General features: G+C 44.5%; 1 protein-coding gene across 2 annotated transcripts in view; it reads right to left on the reverse strand.

Annotated features, from left to right (window-relative positions):
- The window catches only part of CCDC85C (coiled-coil domain containing 85C), a 109221-nt gene that overhangs the window by 7702 nt on the left and 77143 nt on the right, over positions 1 to 24376 (reverse strand). The window contains exons 3-4 of one of the 2 annotated variants that reach the window (XM_056494228.1): positions 18634 to 18738; positions 4695 to 4790 (exon numbers count right to left, since the gene is read on the reverse strand). In XM_056494228.1, coding sequence (XP_056350203.1) covers positions 4695 to 4790; positions 18634 to 18738 — 201 coding nt within the window. The remainder of the gene's footprint in view (positions 1 to 4694; positions 4791 to 18633; positions 18739 to 24376) is intronic. The other variant, XM_056494229.1, reaches the window with a different exon arrangement.

Here is a 24376-nt window from a genome sequence, read left to right on the forward strand (position 1 = left end):
CATTCATTGGGTCTAAGAAACTGGGGAATGTCCTTTGATTTCTGCCACCTCTCATCCCAGGAGCCTAAAAAAAACCAGACAAATGTACCCCAGGCTCAAAGTGGCTGATGCCATCCCCTGCTTTTTGCTTTTCATCGAGCTGCACTGACAGCACTTGGTCCTTTGCTGACACAGCAGCCCTTTGTGATCTCCCTGAGTAAAATGCCAGCCAGTGAGAGCAGCCTGCTCCACTTGGGCATGGTGCTATTCCACATGCAGGAGGATGGGCTGGACTGGGAAATGCTGCTATCCTGCATAGGGATGTCACTTCCCCAAAACAACTTCCACCTTGCTCTTGGTGGGCGTGCTGGCTTGTCTGGCTTTTCCCCTGCTGATACACAAGCTGATGAACACCTCAAGTGTTCTTTGAGACTACACTGATGTATGTGAGCAAGGCAGTGTCACCTCAAAGTCACCCAGCCCACCACCTCTCATCTGACTTGCTGTACTCACCCCATAGGACCAAACATATTTTAGAAACAAACATTCAATAAAAGAAAAACACTAAAGAGTGTGAATGACAGTAGTAGAGCTTTGGAAGGGAAGCTGAAAGTTGTGGTATTAATTTCTGCAACACAAAGCATGCTGAGATTGAGAGATACTTTCCAAATTGTGTAAACCTCACTAATTTTGCTGCTTCATAAGTCAGCTGGACACAGCACTGGGCAACATTCTGCTTCAGCAAGGGAAAAGTCCATATGCCCTGCTAGGACTTTTCCCTAGTTTTGGAAGGCCAAATCCTGCCTTATCCACAATTAGTGGGAGTGATGATCACCTGCTTGATAGCTCTGTGTGCATGGAAGGGGTCCAGGCTGCTGAAGGGGCAGCTGGGTTATAGGTTAAATGTCATTCTTCTACATTTGTCTCCTCATCACTTCCCCACATCTTCAGCAGATTTGCTCAGTTCCTAAGAAAAGTGCTTTGATGTTATGTGAGATACTGAGCTGTAGCATATGTACCTTTTATTCTTGTTAGCAAAAACAGCTGTTAGGAATGCCAACCTGTCATCTTGCTCCTTATTTAGTAGGTGCAAACAAACAAAACAATTTCAGAAGGAAAAATAAAGAAAATCTTAAACATGCTCGAGGAAGAACTTGTGCTAAATTGCAAGCAGCACTTCAGCCACATAGATAGAATTTAGCTGGCAGAAAATCCCAAGGAAAAAACCTAGGGAATATTACATGTGTGGGTGCAGACAGAGCCAGTCCAGAAGCCCTGCAGATCCATATGGAGTGGACAGTCCCTCAGTTACTTTTGTTTGGGCACAGAGCCACATCCTAGGAGCCTCATCACTCCTTGACAGGCTTGCATGCAAGTGCTCCACAAGACAAGTAGAGCCAACTGCACAGAATCATGGAATAAAAGAATGGTTTGCCTTGGATGCTATTTATTAGAGCAGGTTGCTCAGAACTTCATCCAGCCTGGCCTTGAACACTTCCAGGGATGGAGCATCCACAGCTTCTTTGGGCAACCTGTTCCAGTGGTCACCACCCTCAGAGTAAAGAATTCCTTCCCAACATCTAATCTAAACCTGCCTTTTTTCCATTTAAAACCAATGCCTCTTGTCCTGTCATGTTGTGACATAAATGTCCTTCTCCCTCTTTTTTTATGAGCCCCCTTTACAAGACTGGAGGGTGCTATAAGATGCCTCTGGAGCCTTCTCTTTTCCAGGCTGAACAACCCCAGCACCCTCAGTATTTCTTCATAGGAGAGGTGCTCCTTGATCTTCATAGCCTTTCCATCCCTCCCTGCCTTTTCTTGCAGTAAGGAGCTGCCCTGCTGAACCATAAAAACTTCATTTTTCAACCAAGAAGGGCTTTTTCCAATATCTGTTGTGATATAGCCAAAGCACAAAGTGTCATTTGTAAGCTGCTCTCTTCTCAAGAGAGTCATGATTATTTCACAGGAGGTGAGGGTCTAAGGCTGCATTCAGCTTCACAGATGCAGGGCTGGCACTGGAAAAGCTACCCAGTCCTGCAGGGTGCAAATAAAACTTACACCATATGCTATGGCATGGCATGGCATGGCATGGCCAAAAAAAGGTCTGCAGCTGGAGATCAACGGCTACTAACTATTTCACTGGGCCACAAGGGAGGAGGAGAGATTGAGAGACTGAGACCATGGCCAGCTTCCTCAGTCTTTCAATTTCCAGATGATCCTTGGAAATGGGCCACAGGATGGAAAAATAGACACCTTCTCATCTCTCCATGCCACACTGACCTACACACTTCACAGTTGAAGTGAGGAGAATTTCCTCCTCACTTCAATGTGAGGATATTTTTAACCTCAAGTGAGTGAGCAGAACACATCACGTGAGATCATTTATGTCCTGTGAGATGTGACTGCTCTGTCACCTTCTTTCTGACTCAAGCCATGGCTGTTCCCAGGCTTTTGGAGACAGACAAATGCACCTCACCAGCCAAATTATGAAATTGCAGAGGAGAATTTCTTCTGAATTTCTCCTAGCCCTTCCTAGGAATCCATACAGCTTTGAAGTAGAGGGATTACTAATACATGCAAACAACCAGTCATCCAACTTCCTTTCAATTCCTTTAAATGAAAAATTGCACCAGACTTTCCAAACCTAATTTCCAGTTTCCAAGAATCTTCCTCATTAATTTTCAATCCTTTTCATAAGCTTATCAAACCACATCTTAAAACCATTTATGTTTCTTGCCCTTAGTTAGAAATTCAGTCCTGCAATTCCTAAAGCAAATAGGAAAGTAATTACTCCCAAGAATATGATCATAATCAATTTATAAGTATTTGATCTTGTAATTTAAAAACACTACCAACTCTGCTTAATACTATCCCTCACCACCACCTCACCAAATGCAATTAAGAGCAAGAGCAGAAATGTATGAACTCCACAGTTTGGGAAGAAAAAAGCCAACAGTAGTAGTCTGGACTGCATCAGGGTTTGGATGATTAAATGCAATCAAAACCAAATCAGTACAAAGTGACAGAAAAACAAAGGTTCACATGAGTTTGCAACATTCTGCAAGGCAACAGTTACCAGATCCATCTGCATGTATAGATATATATACACACACAGGGGAAACATCACCCACAAGCACATTGCAGCTTAGAACAGGGTGGAGTATTCTGATAGCACAGAGTCATTCACAACAAGCAAAGAAGAAACTTGTTGGAAAACAGGACTAATATACAGCAACAAAATATTCACACAAGTGAACTGCCACTTGTGTGGTCAGCTCCTTTGGGGACAAGCAAGAACAGTATTAAAGGTATTTCTTAACCCTTGAACATGCTGAAAATCCTTCTCTTAAGGAGTTACACAATCAATAGGAGTTATACAATTTGGATGTAGAAAGTCTCAAGAAAGCTGAAAAATCAAGATTTTCAATTTGAAGGATCATTTATCATTTATAATTTAAATTCAAATTAGATTCAAATCAAGCCAAACTTGTCTTGCCTTTAATAACTACTTGAGAAATAGTGGCATTCAATATCCTCCTGGGATCTGGCAACTGCCCTGTGGAACTAATATCCTTGCCAGCCACACTACTGCTTCTCCTGACATCTGTTGGTTTTACCACTACCACCACCATAACATGTGTCCTGGAGCCAAGGGACCCTGGACAGGTATGATATACTAAGATAAAAACACTAAAAATTAGAAAATTCAGGGAATTTGTGGATCGTAACCATGAGCAACATATGTGCCATATATTTATCTGTCAGATGGGGAAAGGTACAAAGCAAAGAGCTTTGTAAGCATCTGTCTCAGGTCTAAGATCATCCAAGCTAGTGATGCCACTGCTGAACCTTTTTCCCAGCTATGACCATAAGGATCTGAGCTCCAGAGCAGCCATCCAGGAATCCTCCTTTGAGTTGATGTTCATCTTTTTAACCCTGTACAAAATTCTGCAGGTTTAGAAAATCCAAATCTATAAATCATTATATTTCAACCAAAGATTAATTTAGTAAGAGACTTTCCAGCCATCCCTATGGCACCTTGTAATGGATTTGGGCTTCTGTGTCTCTTAGATACTCAGAAGTATCTTGCTTAACTAGTTAAACATGTTGCACTGGGGAATTACACTTTTTCTGCTAATGGATGGTCACTAGTACCTGAAAGCTGCTGTGAAATCATGAAATAATGATGCAAGTTTTCTCCTTTAACTCACCTACCAGTCTCCCATGGTCCCATTGTCAGTGGTCCTGACTTTAAACCCTACTGATGATGCACATCCTAGATGGGTAGGATGTCACTGTTTGTTGTATATTTTCATAAAATAAAATCTTTCTTCTTTGAAGGCTGCTGTAGGATTTTCAATAACCAAATATATGAGGAAATGCAGTTTTTGTGTCCCTTTTGGAAACAGCATTTCGGTCACCACTGTCACCCCAGTGACCCAGTTTACAAAGGATGATGAACACAATTGCTAACCATTGTTACTTTCAGCATCAGCAGCTTTTATTGGAGGTTTCCAACCCCCAAAAAATAGCTGTGCATAATCTTGCTTAGCTCTGCCACTATTTTAAGCAATGCTTATTCATCATGACACAGGTGCTGGTTACCAACATCCTGCCTGCATATCAACTTTCTGTGTTCAGTTGTTTCCACAAGAAGAGCCCAGCTCTGCCACTCAGGTGCTACACAGGACACCCCAGTGCCCACACAGCCTTACCTTCATAGCATGCACCACAGCCTCTGGCTTCTGGCCCACAGGGACATACCCTGCTGCAGGAGAAGATGCAAGATCAGATGTCATGCGAGCTGGGCCCTGTGGAAATCAAAGAAGATATGTGTTAATTCCCCTTTGGGTGGTTTAAACAAGGATGAAGAAAATATCCAGAAAATGTGACCACTAGCTTGTCTCAATTTCATCCCCTTAGCCACATTCAAAGACAAAAGACACCACTACCTCTTCCTCACAAGTCACTTGATTTCACACCATTTAAGTACCAGCACTCAGTCAAGATTGTTCAGGCAGGAGAGCACCCTGGTTTAAATCTAAATTGATGCAAGAAACATTTGTTGTTCATTTAGGATAGCTTTCTACAAGGACAAGATCAAACAGCGCTCATCCTTCTAGACACAGGAGCAATGCAAACAAGATGATTTTCCAGCATAAAGCGGTCATTTCTAAGAAGCTGTGTTCATGAAAGAAACAGTTGGCACAACTTCATTGCCTCTCTGGCAGCGTTTTCACATAGACATCAAGTACTGATCTTCAGCTACAGAGAAAATTGTGAAAGCAACCTTAAAACAAGCAGATGTCCAAACCTAATGTTGGCTGGGTTTGTTTCCAAAATGCTGGCCAGTCCTCCTGCATGAAGGATTCCATTGGGAAAGATGCCGAAATGACATTTTACAAAAGATTTCTACTGTCCAACCAGCCTTGTAAGCACTTTTCATAGGGCTTTCCTTTTTCTACAGGCTTGATTTATGAGAGACACAATATCTTTATTCAGTGAGATGCACCCTGCCTGTCCCTAATATTTTTGCATTGCTTTGTAACTCCGGGAGAAATCAACAATGAAATCATTGACCAAACTTGTATTTAGTCTTCACATCCTTTAGGAAACACAAAGAATTATTATACTTGGGGGCCTCTGAAAGCAAATTAGGATGGCAGAGCGGCATGTAGCACCATCACAGGAATGCTTTCACAGACAACACACGAGGCACTCTATTCACATCTTTTCCACGTTTAAAAACACAGCATGTTTTATGCTTTGTCTCATCACTCTGCCTTCCAAGCCAAGGCCAGCAAGTTGGTTATGCCAGAAGAATCATTGAATAATAGAAACACAGAATAGTTTGGGTTGGAAGGGACCCTAAAGACCCTGTAGTTCCAACCCCCTGCCATGGGCAGGGAACCTTCCACTAAATCAGGTTGCTTAAATCCCTGTGCAGCCTGGCCTTGAACACCTCCAGGGATGGAGCATCCACAACTTCTCTGGGAAACCTGTGCCAGTGCCCCACCACTTGTACAGTAAAGGAGAGCCAATGGAGGGGCACTTTCTCAGCTCTCATTCTTACAAATGTTTTAAGGGGTCTTTTTACTCATAAAAGCATTCAAGTGCATGTATTGAAGGAAAATATGGGCTAATCCATTAGGCTACAGACAAAAAGGCATGGAGCCTTTCAAGCCCTGGCCACTGATCTGTGCCTAACCCATGCCATGACCAACAGCCATTTACTCATAATAGCAACCTTCATGAACTGAGTTGCAGGTGATACACAAAGTTCCTTTGGAGAGGGGGTGGCATCCGAGAGAAAGGAAAGTTAGACTTACTAACCCCGCAGTAATTCTCCAAGGTTATTTAAGAGCCTGAAAAAACAGATGCACTCGCAGGATGGGTGTGGTTCTTGACCTAGGGCAGAGTGTTACAGCTTGCTGGAGTTGTGGCCACCTGGGGACACATCCTCAGCCTCTCCATCCATAACATCAGACACAAAGGACAGAGCTGGGGGGAGCACAAGGGACTGGATCCAGCCAGTCTACAGCTGTGACTTACAACTGCAAAACAGGGCACAAATTTCTCACAGGGCTGGTAAATGAAACAGAGTCCTTCCAGAATCAGCTTCCCACAGAGGTCAGAGACACCAATCCATGCATAAGATGCTCTCTTTCTATAAATGACCAGGCTCAGGACAACCAAAAGAAGAATATTCAGGAGTTTGTGGTCATACTTGATATGGATCTTCTCCCATGACCCTCTTCAGAACTAACACAGGAAATGCCAAGCAAAGGTCTAACATCCAATATATTTTGGAGTTGAGAGTAATATGACAAAGCCAAAAGGATGTTGCTGCTGACAACATTTTAAATAGTTTCCTGACTTAACTAGGGTAGATTACGCGGTCTCCCATATGAAAGACAGCAGCAGCTTCTCCTCACATAACTGAAGTCACTAATAAGCTACAAAGCACTTCCATGATCACAATCACTCTCAAAATTATCACAGAATACAAATGAAACAGAAATGATTAGAGAGAAATATTTTCTAAAGAGCTTGATCATACTTAACCAATCACCATACTGACAAGATAAAAGCATTCTTGCAAACACAGGGATATACTGGATATATCCAATCACACTAAAAGCATTCAAAGGGTCACCTTCCTTCTCATACAAGGGCAATCAACTGAGCAGCCTCTGAACACAGGTAGAGAATTTGACTGAAGAAGGTAAAAATAATTTTAAAGAATGAGAAATGCAGCAAAAGAGGTAGACTCAAAACTTGTAGTCAAAGTCTGACAGATTACTTCATTTCTAAAATAGGTCCCTGATCCTTAGCTTGGAAGCCAAAAGCCCCAGCCAACAGAAGGAGATGTCCAAACTGCTGAGTGCCATCATCAGCAATGGTGAGCTCAGCACATGGCCATGCCACTGGCCCATTGCCCCAGGCCACAGAGACCTCCCCACCACGCCAGACTGGTGCTGCAAAACTTGCAAAGAGCTTGTCTAACACACAAGTGAAGAAAGTGGGGGAGCAAGCAAGGATCTCACCAACATCCCTGCTCTTTGCAGCTCTGGGATGCAGCCAGTAAAATTCACACATGGCTCAGGGTGGCTCAAAAGCCATCTCTGCAGTCAGTGCTCCTTGTGCAGCTGCACCCTGGGGGAAGGCTCCTTCCAGACACACAAAGAGCCAGCGTTTTTTAAAGGGGTTGCTGCTTCATTCCCACTGATTCCAGTGTGCTTCACAAAAAAAACAAACCAAAAAACCAAAAAAAAGCTTCAGCCAAACTCCTATCAGCTTCCTGCATGGAGACACACATAAAGGAGGCCAGAACTGAGGGGACTGCAGTCAGCAAGGAAAGAAGTGACAACATATCCAGCAGGATGCATGGCCAGCCTTTGGAGGATGGAGGAGAGGAAAATAGGCAAAGTTCACCGATAGTGTCAGCTGAAGAGGAGGAAATGGAAGGAATTGGAGATAAGGTCAAGGTTGTTATATTGGAAAACTGCCAACAGTTGGAGAAGGGAGGGAATGGGAAGGAAGAGGAGGAAGTGTATTTTACCCAGCAGGAAACTCATTGAGGTGAAATGCAGAGGAGAGGGAACCAGAGATTTGTCACTGGAGATTGGAAGGAGGGCAGAGAAAATCTCAAGAAGTCAGTGTTAAAGCAGTAAGTAAAATTGCACAGATGGAGGAGATTCCTCATGCCTAGAACAGATGCAATTGGAAACTGTAGGCAAGAATTCCCCCAGCAGCACTCCAGCACTCTAACTCAGCTAATCTGAGGACCCCCACCACTGCAGAAACCCATGCCCTTCCTGTTCCCTATAGCTGACATTTCACAGACATAGGAACACAACTGACTCAGCACCCTGGCAGACAATAATAGCAAGGTTAATCTGGTTACATCCTAGGAAGCAGAAATTGTCCATATAGGCAAAAAGCAATATGGTGTGTTTTGAGGCAAGTGTCACTCTCAGTTCCTCTCCCCGTCTGGTTTTGTTGAGCACGCAGTTCTTGTATTAGATGGACATATGGCTTTTCCACTTGCTAGGTTTTTACAGTGTTTTGTTCTGCAGAGGTGGTTTACTCTTCATCCTCAGATATGTGGCTGAGGCATTACATAATTACATAAATGAATGGTGCTACAAGAGAGCTCACAAGTCACCAAAAATACCATTAAAACTTAAAATAAAGATGTTGAGAAACAGCATACCACTTTCAGCTACATCCACAGCCACAGTCAGCCCACCAAAAGGAAGAGCTGCCCAGCAGTGAGATTACCAGTCTAAGTAAAGAGAGGGAGTACAGGTTATGTCTCTGAGTTCCCAGGTGCTTGCAGGAAGCAAACCTTCCCTATGCACAGGGTTTATTGACCACTGCACCTCTGAGACCCAAAGACAGATCTCCCTAAGAAGCAAAAATGCCAGGGAACCAGAGGTTGTGGAGCAATGTGTGACCCATCCTATGCTTCCTCAGCAAGCTGGTGCTTTTGCTTCTCTCCAAACCACTGGAGAACACTCTCAGAACACTGGAGATTGCTGTGGCATGGACCTCTGATGAGTTCAGTCCTGGACAGAACAGCCCTCTCTATGCTGCCAGGATGGTCCTGGGACTGCAGTGTCCTGAGATGAGAGCCTCTGCATCCCTCAAGGGAGGACAGTGCCAAGTACCCCCATATCCAGGCCCTTTTCCACTGAGAAAACCACAACAAGAGCTATTCCTCTGCTGCCTCTGTGCAGACAGCAGTACTGAAGCACAGTGAACACACCTCCCTCTCAGCCCTTGCTTGCTCCTCATTTCAAGATCAGTGCTGAATATTTGCTGGTATCAGTGACAGGACCAATGCACTTCTCAGAGCTCACTGCTCCCATGTGGCAACAGTCCCCTCCCCATCCCACCCACCCCACGTCATGCACACTGAACCACAATCCACCAGAGAAGCTCAGTTCTATCTGAGACCCTCCCAGAAACCTCTCTCTGGAGCCTGCAGGGCTTGTCTCCAAGTCTGTATGGAGAGTCACATTCCAGCTGTATAACTGACTAAGAAAAGAGAGAAAAACTCTGCAGTTTCTCATGCCAGAGCATCCTTGAAGCAATATGCTACACTCAGGGAACAAGCTCCCCAATTCTGTGTTGCTAGAATGACACTGACACCCTCCAATCCAAAGCAGAAAACAAAGCAAACCAAAGTAGCTCCATTCAGTGCCCCAGCCAAAAATCATCAGCAAAGCAATAGTGCTAATGTAAGAAAGAAAATCTCCAGACCACAAATACTGCCAATGATCCTTTTCAATCTGACTCAAAAAAAAAAAAAAAAATTGAGAGCAGAGGCCTCAACTTGCAGCTGCTGGTGAACACTGGTGAACATCTGGAGCTGTGTGTCACGCCACAATGTCATTAGCAGTGGCTAAGACCACGTTTCCTAATGAGTCCTTGCTGGCTCTATCTGGCTGCATGGGATGTGGCCCAGCACAGATGCTGACAAGCACTGCCATGGATACTCCATTCCTGTGTATCTGGAGGACCAAAATTAATAGCTGTCTGCAATAGGGCACGCTGTGAAATCCTGATAATGACACACCTCCACAGAGGTAAAGTAAGGCTTAAAATATGGACGTCTCTTAATAGCAGTGGGAATGCTTTGGAACCCAAGAAGAAAAGAATCTAACAGGTGTCTGCTCTTTTAGAGGTTTTGGATCAGAAATTTCAAAAAAAAAGAAAAAAAAAAGAACAAAGAAATGGTGATAAACAATTTCTCCTTGATTCCTCTGGGGATCTGAAAAGACATAAGTCCTTGGGCCTTCCATCAGTTTTCAATCTCTTTTTGCTCAATTATATTCTGTCTTTTAATGACACCCTTTCCTACCTCATCTCCAAGAGAGCTATTCCTGATCTGCAGGAAGACTGAAAAAGGCTAAGTTACAAAACCCAAAAGAGAACTTCATGCTGGTTTTACTTCAGCCAGCAGGCAAAACCTAAGCACTGAGGATGCTTCAGACCAACATGGAACATATGAGCAAATATTAATGCCTCTGAACCTCACATCTTCCCCTTGCCTTCTATTAATTTTTGTGCCCCATTTCAAAAAACAAGCATTTAGAATTCAAACCAGATTATATAAGCCACATTTTTCTAATGGCATACCTCAGACAACATTAAACTAAATGGAGTCATATCAGACACCGTGAAGTTTTTATTGCCGAGACAGAACACAGAAAATTACATTACATCAGGCACTGTCAGACAGCTCACAATAAAATTCCCAGGCACGTCTATTTATCTCACAGTGGGTTTGTCTGCAGCCTGCAAAGCCAGGTTTGAATTGTACTTGGACCCTTCCTTAGCACCTGTCATCATCCAGGTGTTTCAAATAAATAATAAATAAATAAACAAAGGTGTCAATGCCACTGTTCAAATTAGGAACTGTTAAGAGACAAGCAGGAGGCAGTAACATGCCCACAGTTCATGAAAAGGTGCCAGGACTGGCACCCCAGTCCTGGTGTGCCAACAAAAGAGGGGCCCAGCACATTTTAGTTTTGTGAATGGCACATGTGGCTACAAGTCCAAGGAAGTGCCTGGAGCAGCTCCAGCCAGGCATGCTGGGGCAGATGGGGGAAATCAGTAGCAAAAGCAAGGACTGAGAGCACAAGGCCACTCTGGCAGGGGAGAAGGGAAGGCAGGGAATGCACCAAGACCCTGCAGCACGGTGGCCCCAGCAGAAGTAGCACAGGCAGCTCTGGGCTCACATGGTCCATCAGAATGAGAAACCTCCCTTCACACAAAGATGAGCATTCCTGGGTGATCATACACGAAAAAATCTCCTGTTACCACCAGCCTGAGAAATTCCAGCTCCTCTGCAGACCACACATTTCTGCCACCTACTGCAGACAATGCCAGACCTCTGATATCTGAGCATGGGACACCCTCATGGAGCCAGGGAGCAGCCATCTGTGTCCTGTGTGCCTGGCAGGTGATCCAGGCAGTGATGGTGCTTGGCTGCTGCTATTCCATGCTGCTATTCCCTACTGTGCAGAAAGCCTGCCAGCATCCAGCTCAAACCAAACCACCAGCTCCCTTCCTGGGCACCCAAATGGCTGCACAGCCCTGTGTTCCCAAAGCCCTGCAGCTGCAGACACCTGACAGCCTGCCACCAGGCACTGGAGAAAAACCTGTGGAAGATTCCCAGACAGATCCAGCTCTCCAGCACAACACAGGTCCTGGCCACTCACAGGGAGTGAGTTCAGAGCCATCAGTACTCTGTATTAGCATCTTCCTTATCAAGTCAAGGGACTTTATTGCAGATGATAATCTCCTTTGGCATTACTTAATTTGCTGCCTTTAATCATAGACAGCAGCTGGTCATGTAAACATTCAAATCCATGAATTAACTGCTGGGTCCACACAGAAAGAAGCCAGACAGAGCCTGTCTGTGTGTCTCAGCCACCTCCTCCTGCATCTTCACGGTGTCCCCAGCATGCATGGATGTCCACAAGTAATAACAAGGACTTACATGGTGCTTTCTGATTATTAAAGGAACAATTTAACTTTCATTTCTTTCTCAGCAATGAGAAACAAGAAACAAAAAAACAGAAATGAGAAACCCAACAAAGGAATAGCTGCTCTCCCTGGCAGGCACAGCACAGTGCTGGGCTGTACAGGCTGTGCTGTGGCACCGAAGGGAAGATTTCGGGGTCTGCCCCAACAGAAAAACAAAGTCAGGACATGGTTTGCAACTGGATGTCATTACAAACAGGAAGGGTGTCTGTTCTCAGCACTGAGCTGATGGCAGCCCCAGACTGGGGAGATTCCTCGGAGGTGCTGGGAGAGGGGAGTGGTCACTGTGGATTGGTAACAGCACTGGGCAGCACCTGGTGAAAGCACCAGCGACAGCTCCACTGTGAAACTGTGAAACCCTCCCCAACAGACACACTCAGAGCAGTTTCAGCCCCTACCCACCCGACACAAGCAAACAGAACAAGGCTGGGGCAGAGCCAGCCCACGCTGCACCACAGACAAGTGCACTAACTCTGACTGACTCACAGGGGCACTGTCAGCGCAAGGAATTTGAGAGGTGCTACTACTTTTGATAAAGGAACATCAAGCACGTTGGTTTTCAGAAGGAAACAATGGGCATTTTTAAGACTTGCATGATTATGAAGCAAATCTGATTTGGGGATGATGCAGGTGAAAGCCCCTGAGTGGGTAGGGCACATGCAGGCACAGGATACCTGTGCACATCTGGATCTCAGCCTGGCTGCCCTTCCAGACCCTGGCAGAGCAAGGATCTGTTGTGTCTCTGCCTCTCCTTGACCCATTGCCAGCCCCACACAAAGGGACATGAAAAATGAGCATGAGAATCTACAGCAGATCCTCAAAGCACATTCATTTTCTTGCTTCCTGTGGTTACCTGTAAGGGCAGATATGGGCACAACCTGTCAATGCTTCCTTTACTCATCAAATCCCCAAACTATGTCACTGCCAAACTTTGTGCTGGTTAGCTGCCATGGGGGAAAAAACCACCCACTGCTCAGAGCCTCTGCAATAGCAGCAGATGAAGGGCAGCTGCTTTCAGAAATGAATTGGTTTGTTCTCAGCTGCTGGTGATACACCCTGAAGTGTCACCATAGCACTCCCTGGGCCATAAATCCCAACAAACCTTTCATTTTACTCTCTCTCTTGCAGCTACTGTTGCTGCAGCAGCTCATCAGCCACCTTGAATTTCTCTTTTTGTCTGCTCAATAACATCCTTCCTGGTGGAATTAGTGAAGCCAGTGGGAAGGAGCTGCCTTCTGCCACGCTTCTCACACTTCCCTCAGTCATTGCTTCCCCCCTAAAAAGGCACCATGACCATCACTGATGTGGGAAGGTGAGAAACCAGGCTAGAGTCATCCTGTGACACACACCAGCTGTGCTCAGCTCACCTGACAGCTACAGGGGATGGGTGCAGGCATAGGAGGTGGCAGGGGACCATCAGGGCACTGCACAGGATGGGCTTCTGAAGCAGTAGAAGTGGCTGAAGGCATTTTGAGAGGCTGCAATGAGATGCTGAAGACTCAAATGCAGTCCTGGGGATGCCAGAGGCACTGGGCAGCCAGGGGTCCCCCTGCCCAGGGGCTTCATGCAGCACTGTGAGGGGCTGGGGGTTCCCTGCTGGCAGTGGAGGGGTTGCTGTGCTGTGCTGGGTCACCCTGGGGCCCAGCCAGTGCATCAGTGACTCTGCAGGGGCAATCAATGCTCCAAGGATTCCCCTGACTCTTCTGGGTTCAGGACATCACAATGAGAACAGTGTGGTGATCTTCTGTCATTTCAAGCTTGATTTTAAAAGTCAGGCTGGCTTTAAGAAGCTGATCCAGTTCTTATCCCTAACAGGAATCCCATGCAGCCTGAGAAGGGACTACAAGACTTGCTCTGGGTTCCCCAGTGAGACCCAAGACCAGGCTTGGGCCACAGTTACATCTCCTGGCCTACACCAGGTTGGTTCAGGGGCCAGCTTTGTCCTTCCTCTGCAGGGAGTTGAGGGAGAGATATCAAGTTACTTTCTCACTTTTCTTCTGCCTTAGTCCTTGTACCAAAAAGGATGGGGACACTGTCTTTCCAGCCAAAAGGGAGAGACAGGACTGCCATTGGGGCTGGAATATAACTACTGTGTGCCTCCACGTCACCTCTCCTCACCACTGCTCTCACAGGCTCAGCAGACAGCCAGCACTTCAGCCAAGGACTCATCATCCCTTCCCACTCCATCTAATGGCTTCTCTTTACACCTACAGACCACAAACATTTGGGCTTGTGTTTGTAATAGCAAGTGTGCCATCTGGCAAAACAGAACACACTTCCCCCAAGTATCTCTACAAGGCAGAGGTACTAAATGTGACTTGTGATGGTGGCAGCCAAGGCAAGGGGCTGGTGCTGCAGCCAGGCTCACAGAGGTGTCTCCCAGGCATCCTTCAAGAAGTGGGCACTTCAGAACAACACAATCAGAAACACTGTTAGAAAGCCAGAGACTCAGCATCCCTCTAAGGTGAGTGCTCTCTACTACATAACCACACTACTACTTCTTTGCATTTTCCTATGGACCCTGTTGTTTTTGGAATAGATTTAGAGGGGGAAAATAAATTGTGCCTCCCCGGTTTGGTCTGTAGTCTATACAGACTCCTGAGAGAAGCAGCTTTGAACACTCTAACAGAAATCTCACTTTTGTCTGGAGGTACTTATTGTAGTCCTCAGGGACATATATCAAACCTGGGTATTGGCATCATCAGCATTGTCTTCTCAAAAAGAGAGAGCTTGTCTCAGCTCTCACAGACTGTATCTGCAGGTACTTTCCCCAGGGATTCCCTATTCCAGAGCCAGGATGGTCTCCAGTCACCACCTAGAGCACTGGCAGACACATCCTCCTGCAGCCAGGAGCCACTAGGAGCTCCTGCTCCTCAGCAAGGGAACACTACAAACTCAACACAGAAACTTAAGGAAAGGGAAGGTGATGGTTATTTTAACCTAACATGCCACTCACACCCACACACCTACAAACACATATTCACAAGTTCACCAAACGGTGGTCAGGGTCACTGTGTGTGGCACAGAAAACAAGGGACACCCACTAACAGGTCCTAATTACAGCCCTGGCATCCCTCCTCATTGACAGCAAAGAAATGGGTTCTGGGACACATTTTTCACATGCCTTAGGAGTCAGTGGTTGCTACAGGCTGATCTTTATCTCAGCATCTTGCTTACTCACCCTCCAAAAACCCTAGGAAATGTGCTGCCTGCTGCCTCCTTTCCATCTCTTTGGCCATCTTATCTACTCCTTCCTCTTGGAACCACAGGAAGAAAGACCATGGTGTGGCATTGCTCCTGTTATCAGGGAAGCACTCCTCTGCTGATGAGCCATCTGTGGTGTGGCCTTATCACAGCACAGACCTCCCAGTCCTGACACAAACCACACATCCTGTGCTGTTTACCCATTTGTTTGCTGCCACTCACATCTCTGGCCATCAGCACAGGCCAAAGCATCCCTTTCCCTAGAATTCCTGCTGGTGTTTTCACACACACTTTTCCACCCACACGCTCTCCACACTAGCCTTAGTATTATTTCCATTACAAATCTCTGCAGTTACTCCCACCAAAGGCAGGATTCCCACTGTATACATGAACACTGCTAGCACATTTAAAATCTGAGCCAGCCAGGCTAGCTCCAACTGCTAGCAACAAGTTGGTTCATGTTTAATGGTGTTCTTTGCCAATGTGGATAAAGGATTCCTCCAGGCAGCTGGTTTATGAGCTTCCCAAGGTGATGGTACCTTCAGCCATAGGACCATAAGCAGCCCTCAGGTCACTTCTCATGCCTGGCCACTGAGATGGGGCTGTGGCACAGCCACAGGGCAGTGGGCAGGTGCATTAAAGTCTGCAGGGAACATGTGTCCACATGGCAGCCAGAGCACCCATGAAGAGGCCAAGAGAGAGGTGCAAGCTCTGGGCCATGCCTCAGCCCCCAAATGCATCCTCATCTGTGCTGCAGGGGTCTTGGATGTCCCCCTGGACTGAGGGGAATGAGCAAACAGCTGTGTGGGGTTTAGCTGCCAGCTGTAGTTAAACCATGACACCCTGATGCCAGGTGGGTCACAGAGTCCTCAGCAGTGCAGGCTTACAGGTACCTCATGCCTGAGACATCAACTCACACGAGACTGAGCAGCTCTGGAGGCTGCTGGCAATGGGAAAATGGAGCCAGCCTATCCAGCTTAGTGTCATCCCAGGGAAATGGCATGTCCCATCAGGAGCTTGTTGCTGCCTCCTCTCATGAGGCCAAACCAGAGGAAATCACCCTCACCTCCCAAAGCACACAGTACTCTGGTACTCCATGAAATGATGCTGGGTGGCAGCTCCCAGAGCTTGGAAAGATTGACCATTCTGCCATCAGTTCAAACTAACATGTATATCACACCTTCCCTTGCAAAGGCCAGGGTCTTGTAGGTCAGACTAAGGATTGCTGTTCCTGCTGTTTGGTAACCACTGCAGACTAGAGCAAATCTATAATTACCCATGTGCATGAAGCCAATGCACAGAGTGCAAGTGAGAGTGTCTTCTGCTTCTGCATCTTGAGTGGGCACTGGTGTCCCTGATGCAGGACACATTAGGAACACCCACTGTGTCATTAACTGGGGTATGTCAGAGCCCTGGGGAGCTGCAGTGATGCCTGCCTGTGACCTGTGTGACAGTGAGGGATGTGCTGAGGAACTTCCCAAAGAGCTCCACGGGCAGTGCTGATGATGAAACCCTGAAGGGATGTGACAGCTTTGAAGCTGACACCAATTGTCCATCACTCACCCACATGAAGCTTGTGCAGGCACAAAGCAGAATGATTTCTCACAAACTCATGCCTGCTGTCTATAAAGAAAAGGCCACAGAGAAACTCAGGTGCATCTAAACCTCCACTTCTAGGCATGCTCAAGTCATTCAAAGACATTTGCACGAATTTGTGATCATTATCTTTTGCTACAAAAACAGTGTATCATGTCAAGCCACAAACCAAAGGGATTTTGGCAGGAATAAGTAAATAAATGGCTACATAACTATCTCAGACAATGTGGATTTGGATCCAAAGCTGGTTTTGTTTTTTCTCTATCAACTTCCCACAAAGAAGGCAGAACACATCTAGGGTGACAGATGAAAGTGAATGTCACCCAGCACCCAGGCCTCTCCATAAACACCAGGTGCCATCTCTTCCTTGAGGAAGGAGAGAAAACAGGGACAAGGAGCCAGGAAGGGCTCCAGCAGGCAGGACCATCTGCCACCAGCCCTCACACAGCCCTGGTGAGCTGCAGGGGCCAATGCTCAAGCAGAAAACTCTCCTGCCAGTTCCCATCCCAGCACAGCTCCTCTGCAGAGAGCTGCTGGACATATCCCAGCCTGACTGACAGGATAAATGTAAAATCATGAGTAGCAGCACTCCTTGGGGCAGCCAGCACAGGCTGATTGAGCATCACCAACCTGGAACAAAGCTGGGGACCAAAAGCCTAAACATCCAAGCACCAGGGAAGCAAAGCAAAATCTCCAAAATTGTAAGGCTGGCTCAGCCAGACAAACATCTCCAGGTTCAAGTCTCTCTGCACTCCCTATGAAGTCTCTCTCCTGTCTTTATACATGGGGCACAAAGTTAGAAAAGTGAATACTCACCCAGTTTTATCCCCCTTTTTTTTCCTTGAAGCATCTCCATCCATCCTGCCATTAGCAGGGATAGGAAGGAGATATGCTTCCATGCTTGAGTTTTATATATGCAAATTTATTAAATTATTATTGTGCCCTTCTTTACAACTGTAAGAGATACACTAAATCTACACAATTGCTTTTTCTCAAGCCAGCCAACACCTGACTGGTCCTACAAGACCTGCAGCTCTCCTGACCAGAGTCCCAGACATGGAGCAGGGAGGTTCTCCAGCTGTGCTGCCATCAGGATTTTGCTCACATTCATAAAACTCACAGCCCACTCACACCAGGACTCTCTGACTATTTCTACACTCTTCTTGTAACCTGGAAAACAATATCACCATGCAAACATAGAGGCCCAAGCAGTGAGGGAAGGCAAACACCTGGCAGGGCTCAGGATCCTCAGCCATGCCTAGCACATGGGTGCCCTGGCACAGCAGCACAGATCCCATCTTCTGCAAGAGGCTTTAGTCAAGATTCTTCTCTGGTTTGAGAAACAGTGCAGGCAAATCTTAGGAAACACAAACCTCATTTGTGATACAGAGAAACCTAAGAACTTACTCACTAAACAACCCTGTCCCTGCACTGTCAGACACCTGGCAAGCTTCATCCACAGCCAGCTTTATTACTGCAGGCACAGGGCATTTACCAAGAAGAAGCTGCAAGTGTAACAAGAATCAACCCAGCTTTAAAAGATTCTACACAGTGACTGTCAGCTGACTGAAAACCCATGCTGAGAAGTTGATGAACTAAATTCAGGCAAAGATTAATGTTCCAGGGGCTCCCCATCCTCCCAACATCTGCAGGTTTTAGCTGCACACTAGCAGCACCAGCTTCAGGGTGAACAATCACTTGGGAGAGCTCCACTGTAATCTTCACCTGCCCCCTCCAGCCATGCCCACTTTTGGGGAACCCATGGCTCTGTCTGTATAGGAAGGAAACATCTCTTACATTTTGCAGGGAGTCTTGGTACTGTGGCAGTGATGAGAGCTGTGACTCAGAGTGGTAAGGGGACAATCCTTTCCTCAGAGTCCTCAGGTCCCCCGTGCTGGACTGCTGCAAAGACAACAGAAAACAGGACAGTTCTTATTAATGAGAAAAAAGAAAGCTGTGTCCCTCTGTCCTGGCTTTTCCCATGACCACATCTGTCCCTTGACCTGCTCTCATTACTTCTCCCTACACCAACAGTGACAGTGAACACTGTAATAAAATGTTTTTTCCATGTCCAGTCCTAGTGAAAACACCTGCAAGCAGCTGGAGGTGAACTGTTCAAGGTCTGCTACATTAACTGATACAGCAGGAAGGCATTTTTGTTCCGCCTAAGTTCCTACATGCTCAATAAAAACATTTGTTAAGAAGCACATTAAACATTTCTTTGAAACTTCAGATTAAAACAAAATCAGCAAAAAATCCACAAACCCCAATTAAACAAACAAACAAACAAACAAAAAAAAAAAAAAAAAAAAAAAAAAAAAAAAAAAAAAACACACCAGGAGATACTTTCCAGATTAAGGGTTTGTAAGCAGTGCTACTATGATTCACCTAAGCTTGCCAAATGTGTGTTGACAGGAACAGTTTCTTATTTGGTTACAAATTTGCTTTCACCCACAGGTCTTAAACATAGTCAAATAAATGAAGGTAATCTATATGACCCTGGAAACCAAATAAATGGAACCAATAGTCTGCACTCACAGGGGAAGGAGCACTGGGTGTTAGGAGCACTGAATAATCTCCGTGGGACAAAGTTTCTGACACGTGTTTTTAACTCTCTCTGTGATCTTGAAACCGAGAAGAATGAGAAGTGTTTCTCATTTATAAAAGTGCACCCAGAAAAAGTCAATACACAAGTAGCCAAAATCAAAGGTCTGGGAGAAGATTCTATCTTTATCACCAATAAACATCCTCATTAACTTTTCATATTTTTAAGAGTATAAAGCAGTGCACTGTCCTTTATTTTAAAGCTAAAAAAATCATGACCTTTCAGATTTTTATGCTCCATTAAGACTCTCAACTACCATTTGCTACAGAAATTATATTTTCTACTTCAAAAGAACCAAAGAAAAGTCATTGGAGCAATAAAATTTAACAGGAGATCTCATAAATCAGCTCAATTGTATATAAAAACCCCACAGTAACCCAAAGGCCTGAACATAACACAGGCTTTGGAGACTGTTGTTGTGCACAGATCACTGGAAATATTGAAAGTTCATTTCCATTTCCTGCTCGAAGAGAAGAATTGGTGCACTCTGAGTGGATACATTATTTTCTATCAGTGTCAGAAATATTTTCTTGTAGCTACATGGCCAGTTTTAGTTGACATTCAGCTTTGGTTTTATTTCAAAATGTTGTTTTCTTAGGTTAAAACTTTTACAGTGACCCAGTGCTTTCACAACCATTCTAGAGCCCTCACCCTATCAACTTTCCTTTTATAGGCTGTGAAGAGAAAAGCAGTTCTTGAGAAAGACATAATGAGAAATGGATGCTAGTCCTGTATGACCCAATCTGCTGGGAACTGTTGTGTCTCACATGGAATCAAGTGATAGAGAATGAGTTCAGCACATCAGATACCTGGGATTCCCCTGAATTTACGAAGAGAGAAGATGTGGCCTGTATTCCTTTCACATTTCACAACAGAGAGTCAGAGAGAGAGAGATCTGAAGGAGATAACTCCTTCTGAAGCTGAAAAGTGACTGCTGCAAAACTGAGTTTCCACTATTCCTGGGAGGTATATAATTTCAAAGAAAGGTTAGCAGGTCACAAAGGAAGATGTAAGAAGACTTATTTACTGGCAGTGTCCCAGGCATGTGATGTCTCTAGGTGGTTATCCTGAAAGGATTTCCCCTTGGCTGCTTGTGCTCCCAGGGTCCTGCTGTGTGTGACCCCTTCTCCACTCCTGTGTGTGTGTGGGGACACAGCAACCTCCTGGAGAGCTGCTGACACTGCTCCCACTGCCTCCAGCTGCCAGCTCTGCACTCTTCCCTGACACCTGTGATGAAGGGGCACCTGCATGGCCAAGGGAAATGCAGAATAAAACAGCAGAACCAAAATGTGAGGTTGTGTCTGTGCCGGAGACCCCAGAGGTTGCAGATGTGAAGTCTCTGCTCCAGAAGAGTGTGTGTTGCCCCAGCAGCTCAGAGGCCACGGATTGCTCAGACCTTTGTAAACCACACTGAGACCTTTCCAGATGCCACACGATCATGGGGCACCAGAAATGTAGAAACAAGCCTGAGAAAGAGAGATTTGGTGGACATTTGCTTGCAACCCAGAAACTTGCTGTCTTGCCCCAAAATCTTAATGGGTTGGTCCACAATCGATTCCTCATGTGTTTTATCACATTACAGCTTGTCCTTACAGAAAGGAAAAATGCTCTGTCCAACTAAGGAAGGAAGATAACCAAACTCAAGTCCAGACAACACTCAGTATCACTCTGCTGTTGCTAAAACCATGCTAGTTTAAATTGATTTAATTAACTGCCCTATGCTCCTGTCTGGAGAAAAAGTCTGCATTAATTTCAATTTAACTAAGATTGGTTGAAATTGTGTTGGTAAATACACAGATACAGTCAAAACTCTGCTCTAACAAGTGTTTATAATGGATTAGTTCTATTGCTTTTTTTAAAGCAAATCCCATTTAAGACTGCACTAGTGTGACAAAACTATTGTTAGGTTGTTTCAGTGGCTGCTGATTATGAATCTGACCTAATGCATTCAATTTGATGGAAAGATTCCCACTGAGTTCAATGAACATCAAAACAAGTTCTTAATTAAAGAACAGAAAGGAGAAAAGAAGAAAAAAATAGGACAAGAAAAAGAAAAGACATCTAAGAAATAAAAATGCTGAGCAAAGATCTATCCAGAAGAGGAATGAGGTGTTTGGAGCAGAGAGTGGGTTTGCTAGGGAAAAAAAAGAGTCTTCACCTGACATTATTTATAAGACATAGAAATGTCAGAGATGCCTGTCAGAGATGGTCAGAGTAAACTTTTTCCTCCCACTGTCTAAAGCCAGCCCCTTTCATAAGCCCTCCACTCAATGCAATTTTCCTTCTATATTTTCTAGAAGTTATTTGGGAATGTTACTTTAATTGCTTGTGTTTTTTTTTTTTTTACAACAGGATACCAATCACAGCTCTGCACTATTTATCTTCCCTGTACTAAAAGCAAATGTGTATTTTTCACCATAGAAAGAAAACTGCTTTTTCTTCCTTTTTAAAATGAAAATGGTGCAGTGACACATATTCAAGAGACCTCCCTAAACGTTTGCACATTCCTTGGGCTTTGCTATCAGTGTTAGAGCTAACCAGGGAAAGAAAGTGAATCCCTCATTAAAAAGCAATATGACTAATGATGCATCAGAATGAGTAGCCATTACTCCACTTAAACCTAAATTAAAAATCCTGGTATTTGCATTGTCAATTCACTCACAAAATGAAATCTCTTATTACCTTACCCAATTTTCATTACTGAGATGTAAGTGGATCCCAAATTGCTTTTCCAGTCAGAAAGACATTTTAAAAGTAGAATCCCTGATCATCTCTGTTCATCATCATTGCTGGAGATTATCTCAACATATCTATAATAAATTATCCTTCAGGTAAAATCACTTCACATTTCTGGAGTTTCAAGGAATTTATCAGCAAAATTATTTTCATCTCAACTAAAACTCCTTGGGAGCATGCAGTCTCAATTGAACTTTTATTGGAAATGTTTCCTAAGAGGAGGAGCAGAGACAGAAGGAGGGACCCAGCAAAGGAGAACAAGGGAGGGCTCAGGAGACCCACACAGCAAACATCAACAACTGGCCACTGACTACTCCAGAGTGGCTCTTGCTCTCTTACTGTGAATATTTTTCAAACCCCACTTTCATCCATTGTTTTTTAAAAAATAAATAAATATATGTTTTTTTAGCTAGGCAGGACTTAAGAGTGAGCCCAGAAGATATCATTCTTGGACCAAAGCCCAAGCAGGACCCTTGTCAGCCTGTTATGAAACAAATGGACACAGGCATGCCCCTCCCACCAGGGAGTTTGGCCTTCTCCTATAAATGAGAAAAGAGTAGGGCCAACAAATCAAGGTTTTTTGTAAAAATAAACTGCAAACCCAACTTCTCTTCTGTGTAGAAAACAGAAGCAATTTGATGGGTGGAAAGTGGTATTTTCCATAACAAATCATGTATAATTTTAAATGCTTGAGATAGAAATTAAAGTTTTGGTGTTTACCAAAGACTAAAATTACATTTAAAAAAAAAAAAAAAAAAAAAAAAAAGCCAAAACAAAACAATGAAAAAACAGCAAACACTTGTTCCTATCAAAGCTTTCTACCCTGCTAGCAAACAGAAGAAATGGTGGCCTCTGACTTTTTGACCCTCTGTGCTGAGTGATTCAATTGAAAAATAACACAAATAACACAAGAAGATGGATGGTGTTTGTGGTATTTTAAGGTCAAAGTACTATGAAGAAACATTTATTTTCCTTTCTGTCCTGTAAAGTCAGATCAGTGCTGTGGCCATGTTGGACCAACTGTGAAGATAAAGTGTTGAAAACTTAGAGACAAGTCAGACAAATTATCTTTTCTGTTACCCTTCAGTGTTACTTCTGCTAGAAGGGAGAAAAAAGAAGACGAATATTTAATTCTGAAATACTTTGATGCAACAAAATGGACTGTTCTTAACATAAATTAAACACAGAAAGACAGAAATTTACTTGACAGAAAGTTCTCAGCATTTATGAGAGATTAGCAAAAAATTATTTCAATTAGAATTATGTTCTGAAGTGACTGAGGAAAATTAAAAAGCAGCACTGTCAGCTCCCAGTAATTCATGAATTAGCATTCAAAACAGGGTTGTTACATAAGCAGCCTTTAATTGAAAACACTTTTTTCTCCTTTCACATAAGTTGTGGCAGATGAAGGCTAAAAGGGGTTAAAAAAAGTATTTAATCATAAATGATCAGTTTGACCCCGTGCCCTGTGGAAATATTAAAGCCTTCACAAAGGGTCACAGGTTCCCTTCTCCCCATGTGCTGTGGGGTCATTTGGGAGCAATTTGGGTGTCTAAACACGGGCATCCCACGCCTGAGCACACCCCTGGAGCCTTGGTGGGTGTGATAAAAAGCTGCCAGGGACTCACATCCTTCTGCTGCAGGCAGGAGCCAGCAGGGACAGGAGTCACCTGGGGACTAGAGCTCTTCACTCTCTGTAACCCATTCTACCCCCCTGCACTGTGAAAACTGCCTCTCCTGGTCACAAGTCATTTTTAACAACACACAACAAAGCACCAAACTGAAGGTCAGAGCCCCCTTTTGTTTACCTCTGGGAATATAAAGGGATGGCAAAATGTGTCCAGAGCACAGAGAATCAAGCACACATGAGTCACTGACAGCAGACTTCCCAAAGGACTGTCATTTCCGAGGGTTTATAATAATCAGCTTCATTTTCCTACAATGCAGACCCACTTGCACTAAGCTCAAGAGACAGCAGATTACACACGGCAGCACTTAAATGTATTAATATTATATCTGCTTTCAATGTAACTTTAGAAGAAATTATGTAACAGCATGAAATGTAACTAGATGGAAAGGAATACTGCAAGGAACTCCATATTGACAAAATAACATACCCTTCCTGACAGCAGTTCAGAAGATTTTCTTTGGACAAATTATTATGCCACACCATCACCCAGCCCTCTGACAGACATGCAA

Source organism: Oenanthe melanoleuca, chromosome 5 (genome assembly GCF_029582105.1).
Source record: "Oenanthe melanoleuca isolate GR-GAL-2019-014 chromosome 5, OMel1.0, whole genome shotgun sequence".
Lineage (NCBI taxonomy): Eukaryota > Metazoa > Chordata > Aves > Passeriformes > Muscicapidae > Oenanthe > Oenanthe melanoleuca.